The following is a 27,475-nucleotide window of genomic DNA, read 5'->3' as shown; positions in this document are numbered from 1 at the left end:
CTGAACCCTAGGGCCCACGTGGGCAGTGGGCAGGGGGTGCCCCTCCCCCTTCCCTTTGCTCGCTCATGAATTAGACAGATTCACTCTGTGTGAATGGCCTGGCTCTTCTGTGTTTTTCACGAACCATCTACAAAAGGATTTCTTTTGAACGAGGAGGCTTCATCTCCCTGTGTGATTTTAAATAAATTCCTCCCTCTGCCCAGTCCAGCACTGGAAGCCCCGCCCTTTAAGCCTGCTCTCGCCTGTGGCCCAGGCTGTCAGGCCAAGCAGAGGACAGCAAACAGGTGTGTGGGGTGACAGGGCCACAGCTGTGGGAACGCCACCACTCTGGCAGGCCCTGGGCTGGGAGGGGCGGGAGGTGCTGAGTGACAGTCCCCTCAGTCCAGTTCAGAATGCTGCTGCCAACCAGAAGACTGAATAATAACCATGAGAGGGAGGGACCTGGGAGCTGGGTCCAGAGGTGCCCCTGTGACAGCCAAGTCTTTGTCCATGAATTCAGAGTCAGGTCTTGAATGACTGGGTCAGTCGCTGCCCTGGAGTTTCTAAAGACCAGCCACCATCTTCCCTTAGATGCCAGGGAGCAGGGTCCTGCATTGATGGGTAACTTTTGGCTCCCTTCCTTAACTGAGAGAGAAGGAGACTCCAGCATCCTGGCTCTCAAATGATATTTAGTTAATGGTTAACCAGGTTTTAAAGGAGAATGGGGACTCGACTCCCTTCACTAATTAGCCCTGAAGGCTTGTCGTCTCCACCTTCACCACCCACGGAGCATGCTCTTGACAAGTCATGACCGAACTCCCAAGGGACTTGCACTCTGGGCTTGCCTCCTCCACAGTCTGAGAAACACAAGCCTCTGAAGAAGATAAGATTAGCTCAATGAAGGGTATGCTGGGAAATGCAAAGGATCTCTCCCGACCCTAGCATCCAGTGAACTCGTCTCCCACCCCTAGTGATTTCACCTGATTTGGGTAGACTTATGGAGACTTTGAACTTGTCAGAGATGATGAGTGTGTCATAGAAGTCAAAATGGTATGGCCAGCCTGTTCCTTAAATAGATGAGCAACGGGAGCCTGGAGGGGTCAAGTGACTTACCTCGGGTGGCACACACTGTTATCCAAGTGGTGTTTGGCTTCCTCTCCCATCTCTCCTGACTCGAAGGCTGGAACACGTTCCTAGTGTTTGGAAGTAACACAGGGAACCGTCCTGAGAAGTCCCTTCAAAACACCATTCAGGCAAACGAGGGGCTGTTGGGACAAGATAGGGCAAACCCCAGTGTGCCTGTGCACACAGCTCCACCCAGTTTCTCATCTTTATATTATATTTAAAAAAAAAAAAGTCTCAAATAACCCAAACAGGCAGGGTCTGATCTGCAGACAGTCTGCAGGCACCTGCCCAAGAAGCTGCCGGTCGGCTGGTCCATCCTCCTCTGATTTATGTTCTGCCTGTTAAGCCTTAAATTGTTGAGTCTCTGGCTGGCTGCAGAGGCATTACTGGAGGGTTGGTGCACGCTTGCAGCGTACATGGCTGGCTCTGGTGCTGGAGGTGTTGGCCCCAGATCAAGTCCAATCTCACACCTGTCTAGGACAATGAGGGCCTTGTTAGACGCATCCCCAGCCCAGGCTGCTTATTTTTCACATTCAGAACTTGTAGGAGGGGTTGTGGGGAGGGGGGAGGGGACTGCAGAAGCCAAGGGAAATATTGGGATCAGCTGACTGATGCTTAGAGCCTTTTCTCCCCTGCACCCCCCCCGAACCCTGCCCACTCCTGTTCCCCTCCCATTTTATAAATTTTTCTTTATATTTAGAAGCTAACAAATAATAATACCAACAGCAGCCCTCTTATGAAAAACAACCTACTGCTTAAGGAGAGAGAGGCCTCTTAGACAGTCAATTTCTAGCCGTGGTGAGACCTGCAGCCCAATAGAGAGGCAGCGTGAAGAAGGAGTGTGTGTAACCTTTAGCCTGCCCACCCAGTGCTGGAACCTGAGCCCATCCCCCTTCTCATGGCTATGTCCCCACCCCCCCTCCTGTCCTCTGCTGACACGAGTGAGGGACAGAAGTGACAGGGAATCTTCTCCCCCAGCCCTGTAATCACTCACTGATAAGACACAGGACCACCACATTCCAGTTCAGCTAGCCTGTCCCTCAAGGTCAACAGAACTGAGGTGGTCATAGGCATGAATGCTGCAAAGCCAGCTTCCACAAGGCTCTGATGGCAATAGGTACAGGTAGAGACTCTTCCAGGTCCAGGTTGACACCGTCAAGGCTGATGTCTCTGAAGGTGTATTAGTCAATCAGTCACAGACGCATTCTCATAGAATTAGACAGGGCATAGGCACAAAGCAAGGGTTATGCAATTGTCCCAGACATTCTGTGACTTAAGAGCCCACTGTATGGAGGCCATATAGGAACCCTTGGTGGTTGTCCCACAGGTAGCCACCATGCCTTGGGGACTCACCAGTCTCCCAGTGACCTACCCAGGATTAGGTACCTGTGGCCAACCTTCTTAGAGCTACAAAGAACTCACTTACAAAGGAAGCCCATCTCTGGAATCCCTCCTTGGAGGCACTACAGGGGAATACAAACACTGTTTAATTCATTGGTGACGGAGGACTCACTCACAAGACTTGAAGTTGGGCTCATCTTTTTTGTAGCCTGAATCACTGTTAATTCAGCCACCTTTGCATCTTTATACGGGTGGACATCCATGGGCATCCCAGGGGGGCAGCTTTTCAAAGTGTACAGGGATAGTGAGGCCTCTGACCTCAATGTGCATTCCGCCTTTGTGACTCTGTGGGTCACCCTGAGTGAAGAGCTGTGGCTTCCCATTGGCGCCCTTGCATTCAGGGTGTCCAGGGACTGTTATAAACCTCTCTCAGTCCTGTGCCACCGACTGGGCCGACTTTGTCGGACCATGTAACCTTGAGAAGGCCATGGCTGAGGAAGCCATTCCTGCCTTTTCAAGCCAGTTGAAGGCCAAAGTCTTGGCCTCCAGAGTCTGTGTCCACTGCCTGTTTTAGGTCCCATCTCAAGCAGCACCTCCCTGTGGTGTTCCAGGCCAGAAGGGGCTCTCCATTGCTCCCTAGCCCACCCAGGCTCTGGAATGGCTCACACTCAAGCAGGGGGCAGGGAGGAGAAGAGGCACTAGGTGCATATGGGCTGCTTGCTTCTTCCTTGCCTTCCTCTCTGGCCAGCGAATACCTGTGGCCAGCCCTATCTCCGTCCGGTCCCCACCACTTCCGCATACCCTCCCATTCTTCAGCATACCTCATGTGCCCCATCCTTTAGGACATCTTCTCCCCAAGGACCAAACTGAATCCTCTCCCAACCTCCTAGATAACCCTGACAGTCCCTCTCAGTGTCAGATGTCCTTCTGTGTGTGCTGCAGGGCAGTCAAAGATGGTGGTCTGCTAGCAGGAGGAGGGGCTCCATGTGATCCAGCACCACCCGCACACATACATCTGGGCTCTGAGACCCGCGGAAGGGTCAGCTGAGTTCTAAGTGGCCTTGAATCCTCTCTCCCACTTCTCTGGGTCTCAGGAAGCCAGCGGCAGTCTTTATAGAAGCATTTTGTCGATCTGAGGTATACAAGTCTAAGTAGACCATTTGTAGGTCGGAACCCATTTCAGAGGCCCAGGCAGGGAAAAATGCGAGGAGGAGAATGTCAAGTCCCGTTGTCTCGTGATGTTCTGGTCCATGACTTTCCGTGGCTGTGTTCGCAAAGGCCAAGACATTCTTGGATACCTCCCCCACCCCTCCACACCACCCCGGCAACCCATGGAGTTCTCCTGCAACACACTGAATACTCCTCTCTCCCTTCCCTGTCTTTCCTCCTCTGCAGGCAGCTCTGCCTCACCCAGTGCAGCCTTTCACATACTTGAACCTGCTTTGCATGCTTAATTAGAGACCTAGACCCTGAAATAAGATGTTTTATTTACCCACAACTTCCTAGGGATGCCAGCCCCTACCACACCACTGCAGCCTGGCTCCTGCTTCCTGCCCTTCAGGTGTGTCTGCCTGTTGCTTCCTTCCCAGACCACATTCCTCGACTCTTCTTCAAATCCATCCTCCGAAACGTTTTCTTTAGCTCTCTATCCCTCTTGCCTTTCCAACCTAATAAAGCCCCTTTCCAGGGATAAGGCTGTAGCTCAGATGGGAGAGCACTGGCTTAGCATGGGCAAGCCCTAGATTTGATCCCCAGCACATCTGTGATCCCAGCATTCAGGTGGAGGCAGGAGGATCAGAAGTTTATGCTCACTCTAAGCTACATAGTTCTCAGTTACATAACAAGTTCAAGGCCAGTCTGAGCTACAGGAAATCTTTTCTTTGAAGATAATTGACCCATTTCTAAGTCGGGGGGGGGCCTTCAGGGCCCCACCCCCACATTCTGGTGACATTACTGTTTGTCTCCCACCAACCTGGGAAGCCAGGGACCCCCACACACACCTTGGCCTCTCCCTCACATTCTCCTTCCTCTGATCAGGACAGTGCTCTTCTAGCTGTGTTCCTACCCAGCATCTGTGGGAAACAATGTCAGCCTGTGGCCCCCCCGCAGAGGAAGCCCTCTGGCCCCCTCGTCCCCTTTGGGACACACCTTCCCTGGGTGTTCTTGGAAACTCTTTTGTTCAAATCAAGGAGAAAGTGCTTTGGATGAGCTGGTGAGTGTGTGTGTGTGTGTTTGTGTGTGTGTGTGTGTTTGGTTGTGTGTGTGTGTGTGTGGTTGTGTGGTTGTGTGTGTGTGTGTGTGTGTGTGTGTGTGTTGGTTGTTGTTGCTGGGATGTGTGTGTGTGTGTGGTTGTGTGTGTGTGTGTGTGTGTGGTGGTTGTTGTTGCTGGGATGTGTGTGTGTGTGTGGTTGTGTGTGTGTGTGTGTGTGTGTGTGTGGTGGTTGTTGTTGCTGGGATGTGTGTGTGTGTGTGGTTGTGTGTGTGTGTGTCTGGTTGTGTGTGTGTGTGTGTGTGTGTGTGTGTGTGTGTGGTGGTTGTTGCTGGGATGTGTGTGTGTGTGTGGTTGTGTGTGTGTGTGTGTGTGTGTGTGGTGGTTGTTGTTGCTGGGATGTGTGTGTGTGTGTGTGTGTGTGTGTGTGTGTGTGTGTGTGTGTGGTGGTTGTTGTTGCTGGGATGTGTGTGTGTATGTGTGTGCATGTTGTTGTTGTTGTTGTTTTAAGAAGACAGGAAGTTCATGTTTTTTAGAAAGGCTGTTCACCTCCAAAGAACCAAGTTAGAGTCAGTCAGCCATAGGATGACTTCTGGATTTTTTCCCTCAAGATGGTACACAATACATAGAGAAAGAAGAAAGAAAGGAAAAAACCTACTAAGCCAATGAGAGAGAGTCAGCAAACACAAAGGGAAATATTATAATAGGCCTTTGTTGGTGCCTGCGTCTTCCTGTTGAAAAACAGAAAGACCCTGAGGTGCTGAGGTGCGGACAGGGGCTGATGTTATCAGCCCCCAGAAATCCTGCCTGGAGTCCAGTGGCAGGCAGGATCCAAGCGACCACAGCAACTGGTCCTGCTCAGTACAAACGGTGCTTTCAGTCTCTGGTAAACAGCCTGTGCCCCAGGGCTCAAATCCTTCAAAAGTTTGCCTAGGTAATTGCGTTTCATTGCTGTCTGGCCTGTGCTCATCAGTCTAATCTGGAGGTTCAGACAGCCAGGCCAAAGCTTGCGAGACGAGGGGAACGAGCCTGTGAATCTAATCCACTTGAAAGACAGACTAATACAAGAGCAGCTAACTCATTATTTTAAGTGATGTGAACAGAAAGAATATGGCACTTGCTATAAAAGGGTTTCAAGTCAGCGCAGTGCTGGGCAGCTTAAAGCCATTAGAAGAAAAGGCAAAGGGTGACGGTGGCTGCTGTCCCCTGTGTTAGGAAGCCTGGCTCCTCCCTGTGACTACCCTAGGGTGGTCGCTTCCTGTCCTGTCCTTGATTTTGGATGGTTTGTGAATTATGATAGCAACAGATACCAACTTTTATTTGAGGTCTGGGTTTGCTTCCAGGGTACAAAAGGAAATACAAATGTAAGAGAGAATTCTGAGGGAAGTCAAAAGCTTTGACTAGCCCCAGGTCTGTGACCAAGAAGAGCTATCCTTTCTCAGTGCCCATCCCACCATACTTGGCAGTTACTTGTTTAGTTTTTGAAGTTTAAGCCTTTCCAGTTTGCCGGTATACGATGCCTAGATAGAAGGAGGGATGGTTTCCTGTGAGAAAACAGTCTTCTGGAAGTGACAGTCCACAGTTAAGCAGGAGATCTGCCTTGGCCCTACCACCAACCTTCTGTAGGGGACAGAAGCGTTCTGTGGGGTCTTGAGCGTTCTCTGAGTTGGAGCTGGCACAGGGAATCTCTGGGGCTGCTTTCTGCTCCATCATCCCATGAGACTTGAGAATGAGACCTCAGAACGGTTGACAGTAATCTGCATCATTTGACTCATGCCCAGGAAGCCCGGAAGAGGCAAGTGCTGGCCTGTTCCTTCCAAGGTGGCAAAGCCAGAGGTCGACTCAGAAGCAATCTTGTCCCTCATTTACACCTGTGGCTCCCTCCAGGGCTAGACTCAGCCAGAGCCAAGTCTGGGTAACAGCCCTGGGACTGAGAAAAGAGTTGCTCCACACTCCAGTGTGGGTGGAGCCTCACCAACCACAGCTGCCCCCACCTTCTACCCCTCAGTTCATGTGTATTCCACCCAGGCCACAGTGCTAATTTCCATCCCCCACAGTCAGAGCAGCCTCTACAAGTCACCTTTTCTGCCTCGTCGTTGAAGTTGGCCAAACTACCGCATCAGTCTGGCCTTCTCCGGGTCAGATTTCCCTTGATATTTTAGTTACCCTTGACTTTGGGAGCTGAGCCATTTCCGTTATGGGACCCTCTCAGGCACTCCCAGATACCAAGCAGCACCCCCGGTCTCCATCCACTAAATGCCTCTCCCTCTCCTGACTTTAATCAAGCCTGTCTCCCATCATGGCTAAAAATTCTCCAGAGGAGGGTTCGCTGCTGGTTGACACCAGCCTGGGAGCACCCTAAGTATTTAGTCCCTACATACAAGATGTCAATGTGTGTAACAAAGGGAAGTCAGTGGGCATCTGTAGAGCTCTGGCTCCTCCGTCCCCCACTGGCCATTCCCTTCGTGCAAGCAACTGTTCGGGGACAGCCTGCTATCTCAACCTGTACATTCCTTTTCTTCCATCTGCGGCCAAGTCGCTAAAAGACCTATCGCTCCTGTGTGAAGTGCTGCCTTGACCTTGTAAATCAAAGGCGCTCTCTGGAGGGAGGTTTCCCACTGCTGGGCTCAGCCTGGCATCATCTTTCTCAGGGTGACCTCAGCTATTCAAGTATGAAGGTTGTATTTGAAATGCCATTTACTCTCCCTAAGTCAATAAATGAGGCTGTGAATCTTTAGATCATCAGAGTTCTGCTTATTACCAAGAGTTTTCCTCTGTATGGTATGTGTCTTTTTTTTTTTCCTTTATTGAGATCTGTGTTAGAGTTTAAAAGAATTCTGGCAGATTTCCGTTTGCCTTTCTGAATCAGAGCACAGGGTGGAATTCCTCTGTGAGTGGAGATTGCCCCCAGATGAGTCGGCCTTTATTAGTTTATGTCCTTTGTTCAGAGCACCAGGGATTAGTTTATGAAAGCGTGCATGGCTCTTATCTTCAAAGGTATCCTCTGCCTGGTAGACTCCACCCCACCAACCCGCCTTATTAATCTATTGCAATCCCAATTAGTTCACATCAAGGTCAATTACTTGGGGTGTGCAAAAGGGCCCGCAAACATAAATGAGCAAGTCCCCCTCATGTGGTTCTCCCATGAAAAGGAAAGAGGGATTACATCCGGGCAGCTGAGAAGCAAGAATTGGCTGGTGCCTTGGCAGTTGATAGTAAAGTAAAGACATTCAGTAACCCTAAACAACCCAGAGCTAGAACAGAAATGTGCAATGGGGGGGGGGGGGGGGTGCTCAGCCTCCTCTTCCCAACCCTATTCTTGATGGTGAGTATCTGAGTAATTTAGCAGTCTCTGACACAGAGCTTTTTTCTGAGAACATTCGCCGGGTGTGGAGGAGGAGCCTTGTGTTTATGATAAGCAATAAGCACCACTCCCCCAGAAGACCCGTCTGTGGAAAATGGGCTAGAGTTGGGGGATCCATAGGATGGGTCATCATAGTTCAAGAATGAAAGTCAGTTCTGGGATTCTAGCCACACATCCCCAGTCTGTTTGAGGCCACCAGCAGGAGGGATGGTAAGGTATGTGAGGGTTACATGTCTCCAGCTGGAGGACAAGACCCTCCCTTACATAATGTGAATATGTTTCTCAGATTCACCACTATTTCTAGCATAGTGAGAGGCCACAGAGGACCAAACGGAAGTGTCGTGTTCAATGTCCGTTAGACCGTACAGACAGGACAGGTTTTGTGAAAGGATGGATGTGTTGGAACAATTTAGACAAGAACAGCCAGGAACCATGCAGGGTTCATCTTGCTCATCACACAGATCCTGGACTTAGCAGACTCCATTAATACAGGGAGAGAGACCTGTGCATAGCCAGGCTAGACAATGGACAAAAGAGAGAGAGCACCCCACTCCCAATCCACAACTCTCCTGGCTTTGCTTCAGGGAATTGGTTCTAAGAGCCCAAGTCTGGTATGTCGAAAAGGGAAAACTGACAGCAGCCAGGTTAAGACAGGAGGAGAACAGTCTTGTAAGACCAGACCTGAACTGCCACCCTACGCCCACCCCCCACACAAAGCATGAGGAAAACATGGGGCCAGGCACTGACTGGATTTCTCTTGCAAGCATTTCTCAAAGGGGGCTAGGTACTTGATCTTTGGGAATTTTTTTTCTGTTTTCCTGTGTCGGAATGTTCTTCTGTGAGTTGGGAGTGTGGAATGAAAGCTCTTAAGGAACAACCCTTTGACATGACTCACACCTCAGGAGACAAAGAACAATGAATCTTTGACTTGCAATTCAGCTTTCAGATCCTGTGTCCTGGCAGGGACTGTGCCACCCTGCCATGAGCCTCTGCTGCCGGAGTGCTGACGGACTCCCTCTGGAGCCTTGGCCCATGAGGAGGGACTTGCACTGTGTTTCGGTGCTGGCACTCAGCCACCAGAACCACACACACATCCTTATGGAAACCACAGTTTGCACCCTGGAACTCTGGCTGGCTGAGGCAAGTCTCGTTCCTGGTCGCCCCCTGGGGCCTGGCTGTCCTCTGCTGCGTGAGCAGCAGCCGTGTGGCTGAATCTCTGCTGGGCACCGGCCAAGCAGTCCTCACTCTGGACACCATTACCTTGTCTCTTGGTACAAGTAACTGAATTGACAGTAACATCCAAGGTCCCGTTTCACCCTTCCAGTGACCTCACAGACTGAGGCAATCAGCCCTCTTTGCAGGTGGGGGAAATGTCCCCAGGGAGTAACACGGTGCCTCAACACAGTGAGAAACCGGCCAATGAGGGTCTCCATCCCAATCGCTAAGACCTGAAAGTCATGCCTTTGCTCTATGGTTGCCCGAGCATTGTTGGTTGGGGGTAGGGGACAGCACAGAGGTGAGGCACCCAAATCCTAGAGATGCTTGGGGCCTGCACAGACCATAACACAGCTAAGCACCTTCTGCTTTGTTTGTGGGATTATTCTAGAGGATATGGTTTTGACTCTTCTGTCCCCAGGAATCTGAATTTCTCCTGAGATTCTGCTATGTAATGTGCAATCTCTACTTAAGATCCAAGGAGAATGCATCAGGACCCTGGTCATGGGATGACAGAGGTAACAGTGATTCCCAGAGGAAACAAGGCTACCAATGGCATGACAGAGTCTGGAGAGGTCCAGGCTTCAGTCTAGGCTACACTCTGGAATCACAAATTCACATGTGCTGACAACATGTGTGTAGCGGGTCCATCATCCACCCCCTCTGCAACAGTTCCAAAGAAAATGGCTGATCCTTTCTTGGTGCCTGCAATCATTCTAAGGCCTTTTCCTAATGCTGTGGCCCTTTAATACAGTTCCTCATGCTGTGGTGACCCCCAACCATAACATTATTTCATTGCTACTTCACAACTGTAATTTCCCTACTGTTATGAACACTAGTGTAAATATCTGTGTGCAGGGTATCTACTGTGTGACCCCTATGGGGCTTGTGACCAGAAGGTTGAGAACTGCTACCCTAAGGCATTGTGAGGACCTCATAAACTCTCAATCATGTTACTTCATGTGATCTGCCCAGGGGACAGCTCTGACCGCATCTAGTTTTCAGTAGAAGACACAGTGGGTACTTCTCTGGGAGTGGCCTGTAGACCCACCAGGAGCAGAGAGCAGACACTGGACAGAACAAGCAGTCTTTCACAGCCAGCCGGAAGCCGCTTCTAACATCTAACCAGAGCCACAGGAGTCAAATGTGCAGCGTGTGCTACTGTGGACATTGCCCAGAACATTCTACTCTGTGAGCAGCCCCGGGAAGTACGATGTTCCCTTGTTTATAGCTTCCCACATGAGGCGTCAACAACTTCTGTTCTGAGTGAGAGTCTTCTCACTTCATACCCACGGCTGGGCCCCAAGTTGCAAAGGGACCTCTAACCCCTGACACCGAAATTCTCCCTCACCCCACTCGAGGAAGGAGTAAAGAGGACTGAGACTCTGGAGAAGGGCCACTCGGGGCTGGGGGCCTGAAAGACATCTTCACCTCAGCTTTTCCAGACTGCACTGGAGGAGGAAGAAGAGAAGGAAAGAGAATTGAGCAGGAGGCTCACAGAAGGAAGGTGTAGAAAGCAGGGGTGTAGACGGTCCTTGCAGGTGAGGCATTTATGGGGGGATACGCTTCTACAACAACATTCACTGAAATTAGTTATCTGTAGGAAAGGATGCCTCAGAAACCAGACAGGGCCTCGGGTGCCCTCAGAACCACAGTCCCTCTATCCTCTGGACACCAAAGGCCACTCTCTGTCCACAGAGATGGTGCCAAAAGAGAATGAGACATGTTATGAAAACACTGTCTTTTCTAGAAGCTGGTGACTTATCCCTGAACCCTTGCACAGGGAGGCCTCTGCCTAAATACAGAGCCCTTTCCAGACGTGTCTCAGACTGATCTGGCCGAGGGGAGCGGCCTCGTGGTGAGGGCTGAACTATTTCCCCTGGGAACTGTCTGGCAGTTCTAATGAGGAACAGCACTTTGCATTTATAGAGAACCTTTCATCTGTGGATCTCAAAGCTGTACCACAAACATTAATTAACTCTCACACCTGTGAGGCAGGTGAGTCTGGTTACACCCCCCCACCCCATTTTAAAAGATGAGGAAACAGAGGTTTGAGAGGAAAAGGATTCTGGGGTGAGCCACCAGGGTTAGGAGTAGCATCCTGACCTCAAAGTCACAAAGTCTCCCTGGGTGGAGTGAGGAATTTGGGTACAGGATGCAGGGGTAGCAGAGATGAAGCCACACAGTGCCTTCCCTTTCCCAGACAGCCTGTCACCTCCTGGGCCATGGATGTCAGGAGAACGGGTCCCTCCAGACCCTGAAGGCCTTTGGAACAGCATACCCAAGCAGGTCTCTGTCCTGGCTCTGTGGAAGCTTCCCTTCAAAGCTGGAACAGTGACTGCAGCTGAGCCGCACATGACTAACCAAAGCGTCTGCAGCCAGTGGGAGACAAATGCTTGGCAAATCCCAGGGCTCTTTCACAACCCCCCTTTTCTTCCAGAACCCAGAGCTGGTGGGAACTGACTCATGTTATCATGGGGTTTCACTGATAATGCTGAGGCGGTGCTAATCCAATGCTGGCTACCTGGGGGGTTGGGGTGGCAGTTCTAGGGTAACTGCTGTTCTGACATCTGGTGCTGCTGGGATTTAATGTCCACCACAGAAGCCAGAAGAAACACTGCTTCTCAAAAACACTAGATACTTCAGGGAAATAGCCTTTCAGAAAGAGTCACCTGTTCAATGCCAGGGCTGTAAAAGCTGGCATTGCACAATTTGGGTGGGGGGTAGTTGCCAAGCATGTGGGGGCACCACTTCTTCCATATACAACAAGGTAGCCTGGGTCTTTCTTCACAAGGGTCCCAGATGAGAAGATGCAAGCCTCCCCTGGGGCTCGCCCTGACACATCACCCTGGAAACTGACTCACATCCCTGAGTCCTGACTCACATCCTGTTGTGTGCTCTGAGGCATCCATGGGGGCATTACACCAGCTACCCATGACCGAGGTGCATTGGGAGGGCACCCTGCAAATGAATGACTCTGCCTTCATCCTTGCAAAAAGAGGGGGAAGTCTTCTAAGGAAAAGTCCAGAATGGGCCCCTTGAGTCTGTATGTTCACGGGGCAGTTTTTGCTCTTTAAAAAGTAGGTAGTCCCCGAGTGGATGGCCCACTGTTTATTTGTAGTGATCAAAGGTGGCCAAAAAGATCTGTTGTTTGAGCCATGCCCGCCAAGCAGTCAAGGAAAGGGGTGCTGACAACAGCGGAGTCATGGAACCCTGTCAACCTGACCCGGGTGCTGGGAAGTGACCCCAGCTCCTTTAGTGTCATGGGAAACCCAGGCTGTGAAGTCAGGTGCCAGGCCACCAAGGGTTCATCTGAATAAGGCAGGATGTCCCTGCCTGTCCTTCCCTTGGCCGGAGAGGGCACAAGGATGAACTGATGGGCTTTGGATTGTCAAAGCCGTAGTGTTCCCTCTTCTGACGTCTGTAGTCGATCTTTACACAAAATCGACACTTGGCTTTGCCTTGGGTCCAGAGCATGTTCTCTGGACCTCTCTCTTTTCATAAGCTTTAATTATTGATTTTGAATCTTTCCTTTCAAATATGTTTCCAGTACTAGAAATGTCTCCTTCAACGCTGCTTTCACTCTGTTCCCTAAATGTTGTTTGTTTTTATTTTCATTAAGTGACAAGTATTATAAATCTTTTGAGATCTCTGATTTGGTCCTCCTGGCATTTACAAATTATCTCCAAGTTTTTGAAGATTTCCCAACAGTCTTTCTGTTACTGCTTTTTGATTTGATTTGTTTTGTTTGAAGGGAAGGGGTTGTTTGATTTTAGTTTAAGTCCTGTGGCCTAAGAAAACACTTTGCATGATGATGCCTTTAAGATCGAGTAGTATTTCACGGCCCCAATGTTTCCTGTCTTAGTGAGCGCTCTGTGTGGGCTTCCGAAGAGTGGAGTAGTCTATAGGTGTTACTTAGGTCAAGTTGGTACTGTCAGGGCAGCTGTGGCGTCTGGATTTTTGCTTGCATGATGTATCAGTGACTGGAAGAGGGATGCTCAAGTTTCCACCGTATCATGGATTTGCCTGCTCTTCCTCGTGTTTCATTGATTTTTGCCTCAGGTGCCTCTCGACACCCTTTGTTCACGGGGCACCTGTTAAGGAATACGTATTATTAGTTTGCCATATTATTGTCATGTAACTCATCTCTTATCCTTGAAAATCTCCATCTTCAATTGGCTTTGTATAAAACGAATACAGCAAGTTGGGCTTCCTCTGAACCGATGTTAGCATAATTTCTCTCCGCCCCTTCACGCTTAACCTGAGTCTGTATTTAAATGAGCCATTTGTGTCAGGTAGTTAAGTTTTATTTGTAGCTTGTTCCAACAACTTCTGTGGTAGATTTAGACAATTCCCATCTAAACTGTTCATAGATGGAGCTGGATTATTGTCTGCCGTGGTTTGACTTTTATGTCGGCTGCACAAGGGTCTTCGCCCCGCCCCTGCTTTTCTGTCTCCTCTCCCTGTAACATTTTCTATGATTTCATTTCAGCTCATCAATTTGCATATCAAGTGTAGTTCTGAAAAATTGATTTTGGGGGCTAGAGGGCTGGGGCAGAGACTACAAGCACTGGCTGCTCTTCCAGTGGGCCTGGGTTTGATTCCAAGCACCCACTGGTGGCTCAGGGCCCTCTGCTGACTCCAGTCCCAGGAGAATCTGACACCCTCTTCTACACATTAAATAAATACATAAATAAAATCTTTAAAAATTTGCTTTAGTAATTGTTCTAAAGCTTAAAACCTAGGTTCACAAATAATGTTTGTTAATTGTTATATGTTACTTTTTAAATATTTTTATTTGTTTATTTATTTAGCTTCTCTCTCTCTCTCTCTCTCTCTCTCTCTCTCTCGTGTGTGTGTGTGTGTGTGTGTGTGTGTGTGTGTGTGTGTGTGTGTGTGTGTACATGCTATAGTGTATGTATGGAGGTCTGAGGACAACTTGCAGGAGTTAGTGGTTCTCTGCTTCTACCATGTGGACCTTGAGGATCAAACTCCCGCAGTTGGGTTTGGTGGCCTACGCCACCTCTCTGACCCTATCTATCACTTCTTTCCTGTCATGACTCCTGTTCATTTCCTGATCTCCACATTGTAATGGTCCCATAGACTGTGGCTATTATCACCTTTAACGGTTGTCTTTCAGATCCATTATGAATAAAGAAAGTATTGATTTCATTTTAAGTTTTTCCTTCTAAGATGGTCTCCTTTGCTCTGTAGATCTAAGTTGCTGGTCTGTGTCATTTTCTTTCTGTCTGAGGGCTTTTAAACATGTCTGTGAGTGATGATTGACTTCAATTTCAGTTTCATCAGCTAAGGTAATGATTTTCCCCTCACATTTGAGGACTAATTTTGCTGGGTGTAAAACTCTAGGTTGGTGACTTTTATCCCAGCATTTGATTTCACTTTGTCCCTTTGTGCTTGCATGGTTTATGAAGGGAATCTGACATCATTTTCATCCCTCTTTCTCTCTATACAGATGTTCCCTCCATCGCGCTATTTAAAGAATTTTTTCTTCACATGGATTTTCCGCTGCTGCAGCTCCACAGCTCTGTAGTTTGTTAAAATGTCTCAGTCATTCATGTCAGATGTGTGCTCTCCTTGTATTCTAATTATATGTGTGTTATACCTTTTAAAACAATCCCACAGTTTTCTGGTGTTTTCTTTCTTAATTTTCTCTTTTTTTTTTTCCTCCTTACCTTTTAGTTTGACAAGTTGGTATTGACATATCTTCAAGTTCACTGGCTTCCCTTAGCCATGGCTTGTCAACAAAAGAGAATATAAGATATTTCCTGTTTCTCTTACAGTGTTTTTCATTTCCAGAATTTCTTTTGAGGCTTTTTTTTTTTTTTTTAACAATTTCCATTTTAAATTCCCTCTCTGGTAATTCAAGATTTTGTGTCATACCTGAGTCTGTTTACAAGGCTTGCTTTGTCTTTTTAGGCTACACATTTCTTCCCTATCTTGTAATTTGTTCACAGCTGAGCATGTGCACCCAGAACATGAACCAGCACAGACAGACCTCTGGTGTGAGTTCTCTGTGTTCGTGCAGGCAGGGGCTGGTTTGGTTTTAATGGTTACAAAGCTGTAGTTGACAAAGGCCTCCAGCTCCTCCAGTGTCCTTGCTATTGTCCTGCTTGTGTCTTTGAGCTTCCCATGATCTCTGCAGCTCTCCGATCAATAGTCTGTAGTGAGATGGGATTCTCTGAGAACCCAGTGGAGTTTCTGAACCCCAAACATGTCCCTTCTGGGCAGGACTTGTAGCTCTCCAGACTTATATTCTCATATCGGCCTACATTCAGCTTTCAGCAACATGTGCCATCCCCATGATGTGCTCCCATCAGCTTCTGTTTCTTCGGTGTGGTCTTCCATGCTTGCCTGCCTCCCAAGACTTTGGGGTGGAGGCCTTCTTTACTGCTAAATTCCCTGGGAGATCCAGAAAGGTCACAGATTTTCTGTTCGGCTGTTTCCTTGTTCTAAGGACAAGAATGGTGGTAACTCTTCAGTTCTTGGAGTTTTGGTGCTGAAAGTGGAAGAAGCAGGCTACTCTGATATGACTTATTTGATAGGGTCATGATAGACTATAAAGACGTTTTGATGTTATTGCCTTAAAAGTGTTCTGTTGAAATATGCCATGGACCTTTGTTCTGTCTCCCTGCTTTCTCCCTTGTCTCTGACCTCCATTTCAAATGGAAGGGAGTGGGGTTCAGGACCATGAAAGGGAGCTCCTCTTATCCATCATTTGAAGTGGCTTTGGTCATGTGATCTCATTAAAACCATTTGTGCTGAAAAAACAAAACAAACACAACCAGTGTACCGAAGGTTCAAGTTTAAATTTTCTAATCTCAGACTTTTAAAAACAGAAGCAAGAAGTGATTGAAATATTGAATTCCTGCTTTCTCTATATCACAGAATTCCAGCTTCCTTACTCATTCACCATTTACTATCCAGAGTGTCTCTGTCTCTCTCTCTGTCTCTCTCTCTCTCTGTCTCTCTCTCTCTCTCTCTCTCTCTCTCTCTCTCTCTCTCTCTCTCTCTCTCTCTCCTCAAGACCCTCAACCCGAAGCGAAGCAGTATCCCCTGGGCCCCACCCGGGTGCAAGTGTGTGTTGCCTTACCGCTGAGCATCAGCTAAGTCTCTTGGTGGGATTGCATTTCCTTCAGCAATACAATCATGGAAATCACTCAGACTCCTTGATCATTTTCGATGGGCACACATTGTGACATGTCTTCCTCTCTGTAGCTTGCTCATCCCTCCATATTACCCTTGGTAGACAGAGGAACATGAGATTTGCTGAAGCTAGTTTATGGCAGAGGCAAATTTCAACCCAAAATTGTTTAACTTCTGTCCTCTCCAAAGCAGAACACCAGCATGTCCAAACATCATCACTCTCCTTGCCTCTGCCTTGGAAATAGCCATCTGCAACTCCAAATTAGACATGAAATTTAGCAGTCAGTCTCTATACAACCTTTAGATCCTCCAGTGGCTGCAGCTCTTAGAAGGCAGAGACTATAAAACCATTTCCTAGTGATTCCCTACACAGGGGCCCTAGTGAAGCGAAACTGTTTGTGGAAACATGAATGAAGGAGCCAGGGAATAATTTCACCAGCCTATGAATATGCAAGTGTTTGTTTGAATGCATGAACGAAGCCACACTCAGTGTGGGACAAGTGCAGGAGGAAGCATTACATAGTTAGAAGCTTTTCCCTGGTAGTCCCAGTGGGGCAGGGGCCATATAGCTCTTACTCATCACTGTTACTGACCACATTGTCACGAGCCTGGCACAGGGTATGTGCTTAGTAAACTTTTGTTCACTTTGATGGATTGACTTCCCAGAGGCGACTCCTTCAAGAATGAATATTTCACCTGGGCTTTGCAGAACGTCTGACTCTCTCAGCCTGTGGCCTTTTCTGGATAACTCCCATTTAATCCCTTCTAGCCCTTTCCAGAATCCACACCGTTATGATCATAAGTACCACGCCTCACCTCACATACCCTACCTGATTCCTCCATGGCTCTTACAACAGATAAGTTAAAAAATGCAGTACTGAGTTAGATTTATTTGAGTGGGGACCCTACCCTGTCACCACTGGGTGGTTTTAGAGGTCATCCATCTCACTCCAGAGGGGCATAGGAAGGTTTGATCCAGGCCTACTGAACCTCTCACCAAACAGATGGGCCTAGAGCTCACTTTTTTCCTGCTAGGCAACTAACAACAAGACTATTTCAGTTCTGGCTTTCTTGTGTTCATGTTGGCCCTACCTCTACTCCCATCAGAGCCAGAGAGAGAGAGAGAGAGAGAGAGAGAGAGAGAGAGAGAGAGAGAGAGAGAGAGAGAGAGAGCTCTCACATAAAACACAGAATGGCACTGTATTGTCATGCTCTTTTATTTTTGTTTGTTTTGGTGGTGGTGGTGTTTTGTTGTTGTTGTTGTTGTTGTTGTTTGGGGTTTTTTTGGTGTTGTTTGTTTTGGTGGGGTTTTTTGTTTTGTTTTTGTTTTTTTTTTGGGGGGGGGGGCTCATACAAAAGACTGGAAACAACCCAGATTGCAAGGAGAGGCTCACCGCCACCACCTACTGGCCCACCATTGGCAAAGGACCCCAGGAGGTTCCTTGTGATGGAAGAAATGAAGGCTGATTGGCTGATAGCTTCAGGGTTTGTAAAGCTGTCCCCACTGAACGATGCAAAGTAAGATGACGCCAAATCTATAACCTGTGTTTTTAAAAAAAGAAAAAGAAAAAGCACAGAACTTGGGCTGGAATCATAAAGGTCATTTTACCGAAGCATATTTTTAAAAGGCTGTGAAATATTACGCAACGTTTGCATGGCTTAATTATGAGTTTAGAAAGGTCTAGCATGACTTTTTCACTACAGTAAAACATGACAGAGCATGAATCATAGCACAACACTTTATGCTTAGTGTGGTTTTAGACATGGGGCTAGGGGTGTTAGGCTGTCTACACAACAAGGCATGGATTGCTACCCCAGAGTTCACACCCTGGAGGCCTTTGTGACAATTCTAGAACCTCCTTTGTTTGCTTTTTAAGTGATTAAAATATTTGATTAGTATATGTTCATTTGGTAAGTGTATGTAGTGAGAATATAAGCATGTTGTGTAGAAAATATTTGAGTGTATGGGCTTCTGTCCCACACACAGACTTGGAGCAAGATACTTAAAAGTAACTTGAGATGCAGGACAAGCTGTTGTTTCTGCTCCCCTCCAGCCCTGTTACACTGTTAGCTGTAAGATTGCACAAGGCTGCACCTGCGTTGAAGCGCTCCCTGTCTGCTAAGTTGAATGTGCATCGGCTCCTTTTCTGGGCCATCTCTTCAAATCCTCCACCATGTGGAAGGAAACCAAGAGCTTTCTTTACCAGTAGATCCCAAAGACTCCAAGTTACAGTGTTTGTTCCGGAACGACCAGGTTTGTGGCACTTACATCTTCAAGGTTTTTCTTTTGTTTTCAAGAAAAGAAAGAAATGGACCAGCAGGAGGGAAGGAGGGAGTAGGGAGACCCTGTCTTGAAAAACAAATAGGAACAAAACAAACAAACTAGCAAAAGCGCACCAGCCTCAGGACGCCATGCTGCCTGGTTTGACTGAGCAGCCGCTGGTGGGCCTGTGACCTGGTCACAGCAGCTCACTCCCAGTGGGCTTTGCTCTCTGCTTTTGTGCCTGTGGATATGTTTTCTTTTATCACTTTATTATCACCATTGCTAGTGTTTCTGTGATCATTTAGGGGAATAGTATTTGCTTACGTAGGAAACATTTAGAAGCCCATGGATAATTTTGCAAGGTTCCCTCATACCCCAAATCCCCTTTGTATTCTTTGTGTTTCCTGAATGTAGGTGACCATCTAAGTTTATAAAATGTTTCTGGTGGTGGTAATTATAATTATTGGCAAAGCTGAATGTATTATGTTTGGAATGCAAAGTCATTGTGTACTACTAGTGTCCAGTATAAACAATTTCCTGCAATGTTAATGTGAAAACATAGAAGGAAGAGTTATCAAATAAAATTCTCCCCAAATCCAACATGAACTGCTCCTCTTTAAGGACAGTTGTCGTACCACAGGGCCATCAGATACTTGGATTCTGCCAGGCCCATTAGATGCAAATGAACAAGCTATGTACATCCATGTGTTCCTATCTAAATAATGGTTAATAATGATCATTATAAGACCCTTTCATATTAAACCCCCAGCCCTCTCGGTCTATTCTCAACATCCCTGTCTCTCTGCAGATGCGAGGCAGATCCAGCCGTCCCCACCATGGTCCTATGATCAGTCTTACCAATACCTGGGATCGATCACCACCTCTTCTGTGCACCCAGCAACACCCATCTCACCTGGACGTGCCAGCGGCATGACGAGCCTCTCGGCAGAACTTTCCAGTCGACTTTCAAGTAAGCCACTAGAGAACGTATCTGCCGTGGGGCTGGAGGGAAAGCTTTGGAAGAACAGAAGAGTCAAGGGAAGGAGGTGGCCGGATACAGACCAGAACAGGGTTCAAAGGCAAAGTCCCTTGCGTCTGCAGGAATCCTATACTGAGCACTAATTTCTCTTGACATGCTAAGAGATGACTGATGAGGAGGCAGAAGTGTCTGAATCTTTCTCTTCAGTATTTAGGGTTTGCTCATGTCTGTTGGGGAAGGTTTGGTGGCTAAAGGATTTTATACCTGTGGCAAAGATGTCAACATCCCAGCTGAATTCTAGACCATGGCTGCTCTTCCCAGTCGTGGTGAATTTTCAGAAGTTCCTGCGCACAGCACAATGGGGTACATATTGGAATAGAAAACAAATACGCCTCAAGATAAACATTCCCAGCTAAGAGCTGTTCAGACTGAGGGTTAGGAACGAGGTAGAAAGCTCAGGTGTCATGGTTAGCATAATTGTTGTTAATACGAGCTCATTAAATATTAGTCATTTAACCTATGAGCCCTTGGGGCTTGGCACTTACCTTCGCTCCTGGGCAGGGAAATCAGAGTTACAGGGAAAAATGCCTTTGTTGAAGGCAAAAGAAGAAACTTACTGTTTGGGGCTTTGAAATTGGAGCCGAACCAAACTGAAATACTTCAGAGAGCTTCACCCTTAGGAGGCACTTGCGTGTTTGCTGGGGGAGGGGAGCGGGTTTTGCTTTGGGGCTCTGGAAGGCTGATTAGAACTGATGAGGGGCAGGCAGAAGGGCAGAGGAGTCAGGACTGCCACCTTGAATGTTGTGAAAGACTGTTTCCAGACAACCACCGGGTTGCTTAAGGTTCCACCAGAGGGCCAGCTTCTCCATCAGGGCTCCCCCAACTCACCTGGCTAATATAGCCTGTCTTCTTCGCCCAGCAGTGGTACTGGCATTTGGGCTGCATCGTGTTTTACTGGGAGGGGGGGGGGCTGTCCTGTGTTAGAAGCGCCCTTGACCTCTAGATGCCAGTAACAAATGCCCCAGCCTGCCCTTCAGAAATGTCTCCAAGGCTCTGTGGGTAAAGCCCTTCCTTGCCTTTCAAACACGAGGACCAAGTATGATTCCCCAGAACATAGGTATAAAAGTAAAGTATAGGCTTCTAATCCCAGCACTAGGGACGTAGAGACAGGGGAGCATCCAGAACAGTTTAATCAGGGAGCTCTTGGCCAAGGAGAGGCCCTGCCTCAAAAAAAAAAAAAAAGGTTTGGACCACTGCTGAGAAACAAAACCCAAGGCTGGCCTCTGGTCTCTATACACACATGTACAAGTGCCTGTTCACAGGGTACTCATAAATGAATACACACACACACACACACACACACACACACACACACACACAAAATGTCACCAGACACTGCCACTTGTGTCTGCTGGTGGCAGTGAGGACCTTCAACATCAACCAGCCCTTGGCGTTTCATTGACTCACTCAGTTTTCACCTGACTTTAGGCCGTCAGTGCCAGCATTTCCATGGGAGCTGATGGTCTAAGGAATTAGGAGGGTAACATAGGAATTATGGCATTTGTTCAGCTGGCTGTGTGTGAAAGCCTGTCCCCCAGGGACAGTCTGATTCCAGTAGCATCTGTCAGCTTTCACACATTCCTCTCAGTGACACTGCTCTGTCCACTGGCTACAGCCTACATCTAAAACACTTACTGTTTTCCTTGAAAATGTCCCCAGTGTGGGTCTGTCCCTTGAGATTTATTACGTAAGTCTTTTAGCTTGGTCACCACCCAAAATGGGCACCTAGGACCAGCTGACCAGTGATCACATGTAAGAGTGAGTGGCTTTTACTACTTTTTATTTACTCCTGGAGAATTACAGACATCAGTGTGATACATTTGATCATATCCACTCCCCCATCCCTCCCTTCCACTCCCTGTAGCATCTCCCTCAAAACTTCATGTCCTTTAAAAATTTATAATTTGATTTTTTATTAATTATGTCCTGTCAGCCCTGCCCATATACCATACCATATGGGTGTAGGGTCATTCACTGTGGTATGGGCAATCTATCAGTGCCACCGTCACCCAAAATAAAATAAGTAACACATCCAAATCACAGCTGTGCTCCTAGTGATGTGGACTTCAACAACACAAGCTAGAAAGAAGGGTGCTTTCTGGCACAGGAATGTGAGGGACAGAGAACCCATGTCAGGGCCCCAAAGTGACCTCTGCTGCCCAGTAGGGAAGACCAGAGAATAACAAGCAAGCTTTCGTGGGTGGCAGAGACCAGGCACTGGAGAGTGAACTTCAGCTTGGCAGAGCTCCCTCTAGAAATGAAGGCCTGAGTGCAGGCCTTGCCGGCCCAGAGAGTGCTGTCCTAAGCCTGGGGCAGGAGGCTGGGAGCTTTGAAAGAAAGAGGCCCCGGGCCCAAGGCTTTTCAAACTTGACCGCTCCATGCTCCATGACTGATGAACCTTTTAATTGCTCCAATCAACAACTCTGTGTGCCTGCCTCTTCATCCACCCTCAGCCCCAGCCAACCTTCCTCTCCTGCACACTTGGGCTGTCTGTCTGTCCCTTGCAGACAGACTCCACACCTTGTCTGAAAGGAGCTGTCACGTTTACCTTTCTTCTTTTTTTTCTTTTCTTCTTCTTTTTCCCCCTTTTCTTTTTGTTAATTAATGTTTAGCTGCCAACCAGGGCGACAGACAGTGTGCATTAATCTGAGTCATGCAGAAGATCCTTTTAAGGCAGCCATTATCTGCTCAGGTTGTTTAATCCTTTGGGGGCAGTGGGAGGGGCATGGCGTGGAGCTGCCAAGACTGGCTCTGTCATGGCAGATATTTAGCACCGTCAAAACGCTTCCAGTGAAAACACCTGAACCTTCTAATCCTCAGACTTCCTACTTTTAAAATTTCCCAATGAATAGCTGGATGGGGGAGGGGCAGGACAGTCAGGTTTGCTACTGAAGTGGGGGTAGGCCAGCCGAGAGGATAGAGGAGCCACAGTATGAGGATCGGTAAGTTCTGCGACTGTGATTTGGAATAAGAGAGGATAGGCCAGATTTCAAAATGAGAACAGGTGGAACTGAAGAGATGGCTCAGTGGTTAGAGCATTTGCGTCTCTTCCAGGGGCCCTGGGTTCAGTTCCCAGGCCCCACATTAGCTGGCTCACAGCTGCCCATAATTCCAGCTCCAGGGCATCTGAATTCTTCCTCCAGTGTCCATAAGCACACTGCACTAACACACACACACACACACACACACACACACACCAACATACCCAAACACATAATCGAACATCGTATTTGTGAAAGAAAGCAAGCATTTGAATAGACCACTTGAATTTGAACATATCTAGAGGACCTAAGTCTTTTTTTTTATTACAAACGGTAAAAATGAGACAGGGAGGGATGGAGGGAGGGGGAGAACTTGACCTTCTGTCCAAAGACACCACTAGTTATCTGAGATCTTCAGTGGCCCCTGCCCCCAGCAGCTGAGACTGTAACATCACTCCTGTGCTTATGCCCATGACAAATCACAGACTCACTCGGGATTCCAGTAACTTGGTACCATCCCCACATTACCGTGTAGTGATTGGAACGGACTGGCAGAGCGTGTTCAGGCATGGCTGTGAAACAGGGTGACCTTTCATTCATTCTTTCCAGTGGATTCACCTTTTTGTCTCAGGGCAGATGAAGCAAGAGGGATAGTGGGCAGAGCCATTTGTTTGTGTCCAGAGCTTTGCACCAGATGACAACAAATGGATTGTGTTTGCCTAATGCCCCCCTCCCTCCCTCCCTCCCTCCCTCCTGCCACCGCGGCTTCTCCCAAGACTGTATAAATCTAACTGGGGGAAAAAATGGAGTGAAACTTCCTGTTAACTCTCAGACATGTCACGGCTCTCTGTGTAAGCAAAACAAGTGACTTAGAGCTTGCTCACAAGTGGCCCCAGCGAGGGGGCAGGGATGAGCCCTGTGGAATGAGGTGTGGCCTGGCTGTAGAAGTCGCTAGAGGGCAGCTGAGCCAGGGCACCCCCAGAACCACTGTCCGATTACAACCTTCTCGCTGCCCACATGTCTGACTGGCTTTGAAAACATTAACAGGGGTGTTTGTTTGCAAGTCAGACTGGTGGTTTCCTCATTAGCAGAGGGATTTGCTGCAGACTCGGGCTGTTTCTATAAACTCTAATTACCTCTCTGATGAAGAGTCCATTTCCCTCACATTCACCCCAAAGGTACACAAGAGTTCCTTTTGTAAAATTGTGTTAGAGCAATAAAAGATTATTGAGGGAGAGGGAGAAACACAGAGAACACAAACACCAACCAGCTCTCGAGCTGGAATAATAGGCTGGGAATAGAAGGAAGTTGATCACAGCCCATGCCTTCCAAAACCAGATTAATCCACCCCGGGAGTTTTCCTTTCAAAGGAAGCTTTTAGTTCCCCTCACATTTCTCTCTGGCAGGTTTGACTCAAAAGGGCCCAGACCACATGCCACCAGAGCTTAAAGTCAGTCTGTACGTTAATTTGACGATTTAACATTCTGAACGTTCAGTTCTTGCCTCTGCTGTTTGGTTGGAGTCTTTGGGACTTGTGGGTGTGGTGACTCTCATTTTGAAGGTCACAAACTACGCACAAACACCTTCCTATTCACAGTGGTGGCTCTCGGCAGGGGGCAAGTGTGAATCCCCCTACACCCATTCTTAGGGAATTTGGCAATGTCTGGGGATATTTTTGGATGTCACAGTGGGGGTGGGGACACTACTGGCATCTAGTGGGTAAAGGACCTAGATGTTGCCAAACAAGTCTCAAGGAGTAAGATGGGCAAGGATGCCGGTAGGGCCACTTTTGGTAAACTGGTCTGCAAGGGGAACCATGCTGGCCCTCATTCCCGGTCTGTATCAAAGGCAGCATGCACATGAACGAAATGCAGGGGGATCTGGTGAACCATGGGAGGACAGCCAATGTCCAATGGCATGAATGTAAAATCATTCCCAACAAAACCAATCTTGTAAGGAGATTCCAGCATGTGCAAAAAGCTGACACACCAAGTTCTTACATCCATTTGTGTGTGTGTGTGTGTGTGTGTGTGTGTGTGTGTGTGTGTGTGTGTGTTTTCAACTAGTAAAGCAGCAGCTGGAGAGATGGCTGGGTGGTTAAGAGCACACACTGATCTTTCTGAGGACCTGAGTCTGATTCCCAGCTCTCAAGAAAGTTGGCTGGCAACCATGGGTCACTCCAGCTCCAGAGAACTTGGCACCCTCTTCCGGCCTCTGTGGGGACTGCATGCACACATGCATATATCCAAACATGCATAAACATAATCAAAAATAAAATAGAAGCCAGTGAAGCTCCTCTTAGATAAAGACATGAACTCATGTGTCCATTGCCATGCAGATTTGGAACAGATCAGAAGGTAGATGAAGAGACAAGGGATATGCCAATCACCAACATCTGCAGTCACTACCACAGTGTGCATCGTGTCCAATAACAGGAAGTTAGCCAACCCTCAGGGGTTCAGAGCCTACAAAAATGACACTTTTCTATTGTCCAACCTGAATACTGTATGCGGCATAGCACTGTTGTTATATTAATAGTCTATTAGTAACATATAAGTGCATCATTACCTCAGTTGCTGAAATGTCATCTCATTATATATTGTTATATTAATGTTGTTATGCCAATGTACTGATTGTATTACCATTATATTAATCAGTGTTAATATTTTAATATAAGTAGAGGATAGGCTTTTTTTTTTTTCAGTGAAGGGCCAAAGAGAAATGGTTAACTTTGAGAGCTCTGTTGTCCTGGTCACTTAATAGTAGTGGGAGCACAGGTGAAGGATTGATTCACAGGGCCACCCCGTGCTGAAGACTGAGGCAGTGTCTCAAAAATCAAAATAGGAACAACAATTTTGTGGTTTTGTTTTTACAGTTTCACAACCATGAAAAAAGTAAAACCCATGTTTAATTCCTGGGACACACAAAATTCCCTCTAGCCAGTTTTGACTGATGGGCTACTGTTTGCCAACCTGGGACTCCAACATTTACACATATTGTAAACATTACATTGCAGCACCGCGCGTGTGTAGCATTTAGGTACTTATACAATACACAGGCTACACCATGCCATGATTCATGTCACAGGCCATGTGTTCTCACACTGTCATAACAGCATGCTGGGTGAAACCCACTTCTTGCCAAGTAGCCGTGTTTCTTAGGAAGCAGCAGCACTCTGGGTAAATATCCATCTGGGTGATCCCCCCCTCCATGGGCAGGAGCACTCTGGGCAGTCCTGTGTGTCCTGGGCAGGAGCACTCTTGGTGATTCCCCCCCTCCATGGGCAGGAGCACTCTGGGCAGTCCTGTGTGTCCTGGGCAGGAGCACTCTGGCAGAAAGGGAAGCCTTTGCCTCTCAGACCACAGACTGACACCATCTCTTCCACCCACCCACAGCAGCCCCGGACCTGACAGCCTTCGGGGACCCGCGCCAGTTCCCCACGCTGCCGTCCATCTCAGACCCGCGCATGCACTACCCCGGCGCCTTCACCTACTCTCCGCCCGTCACGTCTGGCATCGGCATCGGCATGTCGGCCATGAGCTCAGCCTCTCGCTACCACACCTACCTGCCGCCGCCCTACCCAGGCTCCTCGCAGGCACAGGCCGGGCCCTTCCAGACCAGCTCGCCCTCCTACCACCTGTACTACGGCGCTTCTGCCGGCTCCTACCAGTTCTCCATGGTGGGAGGCGAGCGATCGCCCCCGCGCATCCTGCCGCCCTGCACCAACGCGTCCACTGGCGCCGCGCTGCTCAACCCCAGCCTCCCCAGCCAGAGCGACGTGGTGGAGACCGAGGGCAGCCACAGCAACTCGCCCACCAACATGCCACCCGCGCGCCTGGAGGAGGCGGTGTGGCGGCCCTACTGAGCGCCCCAGGAGGGACTGAGCCGGCTGCACCTGCCGTCCATGCACAGACCCCCGCCAGGAGGGCCCTCGGAGGCCAACAGGAAGATTCCCGGAGGGAAACTGTGAATGCTTCTGATTTAGCAATGCTGTGAATAAAAGAAAGATTTTATACCCTTGACTTCACTTTTTAACCACGTTGTTTATTCCAAAGAGTGTGGGATTTTTTTTTTTTTTTTTTTTTTTTGGGTCAGGGCGGGGAAGATGTAGCTCATCCTGTTTGGCATCTATTTCTTATGTCGGAGTTTTCTTTCCCACACCTTATCAATTGCAAAAAATGTGTGTTTGCATCTGGGTGGTCGTTATTTTTAAATATGTATAGATTTGAGCTTGCTTCTTTCTGCCTTTGACCAACTGAAAGAAATACAATTCTCTTCTCTGTACGTTTTATTTAACTTTTGAACTTTCTTGTAGCTGGGATTTTTGTTTTGTTTTTTTGTTTTGTTTCATTTTTTTTTTTAAGAGACAGCTACAGTTTTGGGTCATTTTTTAACTACTGTATTTCCACAAAGAAATCCCTAGATATTTATGTATCTCGATGTTTGAACATTTACATATGTGTTGATACTTTTTTTAATTATTTAAATGTACTTATATTAAGAAAAAATATCAAGTACTACATTTTTCTTTATAATGGCCAAAGTTAAATGTAATTGCATTGAAGATGGCTGGAAAAACATGGATGGGTTACATGATTGCTTGGTTACCTAGAGATATTGTTTACATTAAACTCCCTTTTATGTTATTCAAACAAGTCGGTAGCTAATGCAGCCATGTTTTCAATTGGATTTTAGACACTGAGGGTCACTCCAAGGATGAGAAGTACAAAATTTTCTGCCAGACTCAACCAAGGGCCTCATACCTGGCTCCTTCCCTTCTAAAAGAAAGGTAAAA

At 47.8% G+C, this 27,475-nt stretch overlaps 1 protein-coding gene and 1 long non-coding RNA gene across 2 annotated transcripts in view; one reads left to right on the top strand and one right to left on the bottom strand.

Moving 5' to 3' along the window:
* Runx1 (RUNX family transcription factor 1) overlaps nucleotides 1-26,709 on the top strand; it is an 86,082-nt gene extending 59,373 nt beyond the window's left edge. The window contains exons 5-6 of the mRNA XM_036203188.1: nucleotides 19,469-19,630; nucleotides 26,076-26,709. Coding sequence (XP_036059081.1) covers nucleotides 19,469-19,630; nucleotides 26,076-26,545 — 632 coding nt within the window. The 3' untranslated portion in view covers nucleotides 26,546-26,709. The remainder of the gene's footprint in view (nucleotides 1-19,468; nucleotides 19,631-26,075) is intronic.
* Nucleotides 19,470-26,398, bottom strand: LOC118593723. Its single transcript, XR_004946296.1, has 3 exons — nucleotides 26,348-26,398; nucleotides 19,904-19,983; nucleotides 19,470-19,674 (listed from the first exon to the last, which is right to left on the bottom strand). It is a non-coding gene; the product is annotated as an uncharacterized LOC118593723 (long non-coding RNA).
* Nucleotides 26,710-27,475: the final 766 nt, after the last annotated feature.

The sequence above is a fragment of the Onychomys torridus genome, chromosome 12 (assembly GCF_903995425.1).
Source record: "Onychomys torridus chromosome 12, mOncTor1.1, whole genome shotgun sequence".
NCBI classification, from domain to species: domain Eukaryota; kingdom Metazoa; phylum Chordata; class Mammalia; order Rodentia; family Cricetidae; genus Onychomys; species Onychomys torridus.
Note: the sequence above shows the minus strand (reverse complement) of the source record. Positions and strands in the feature narration are given on the sequence as shown.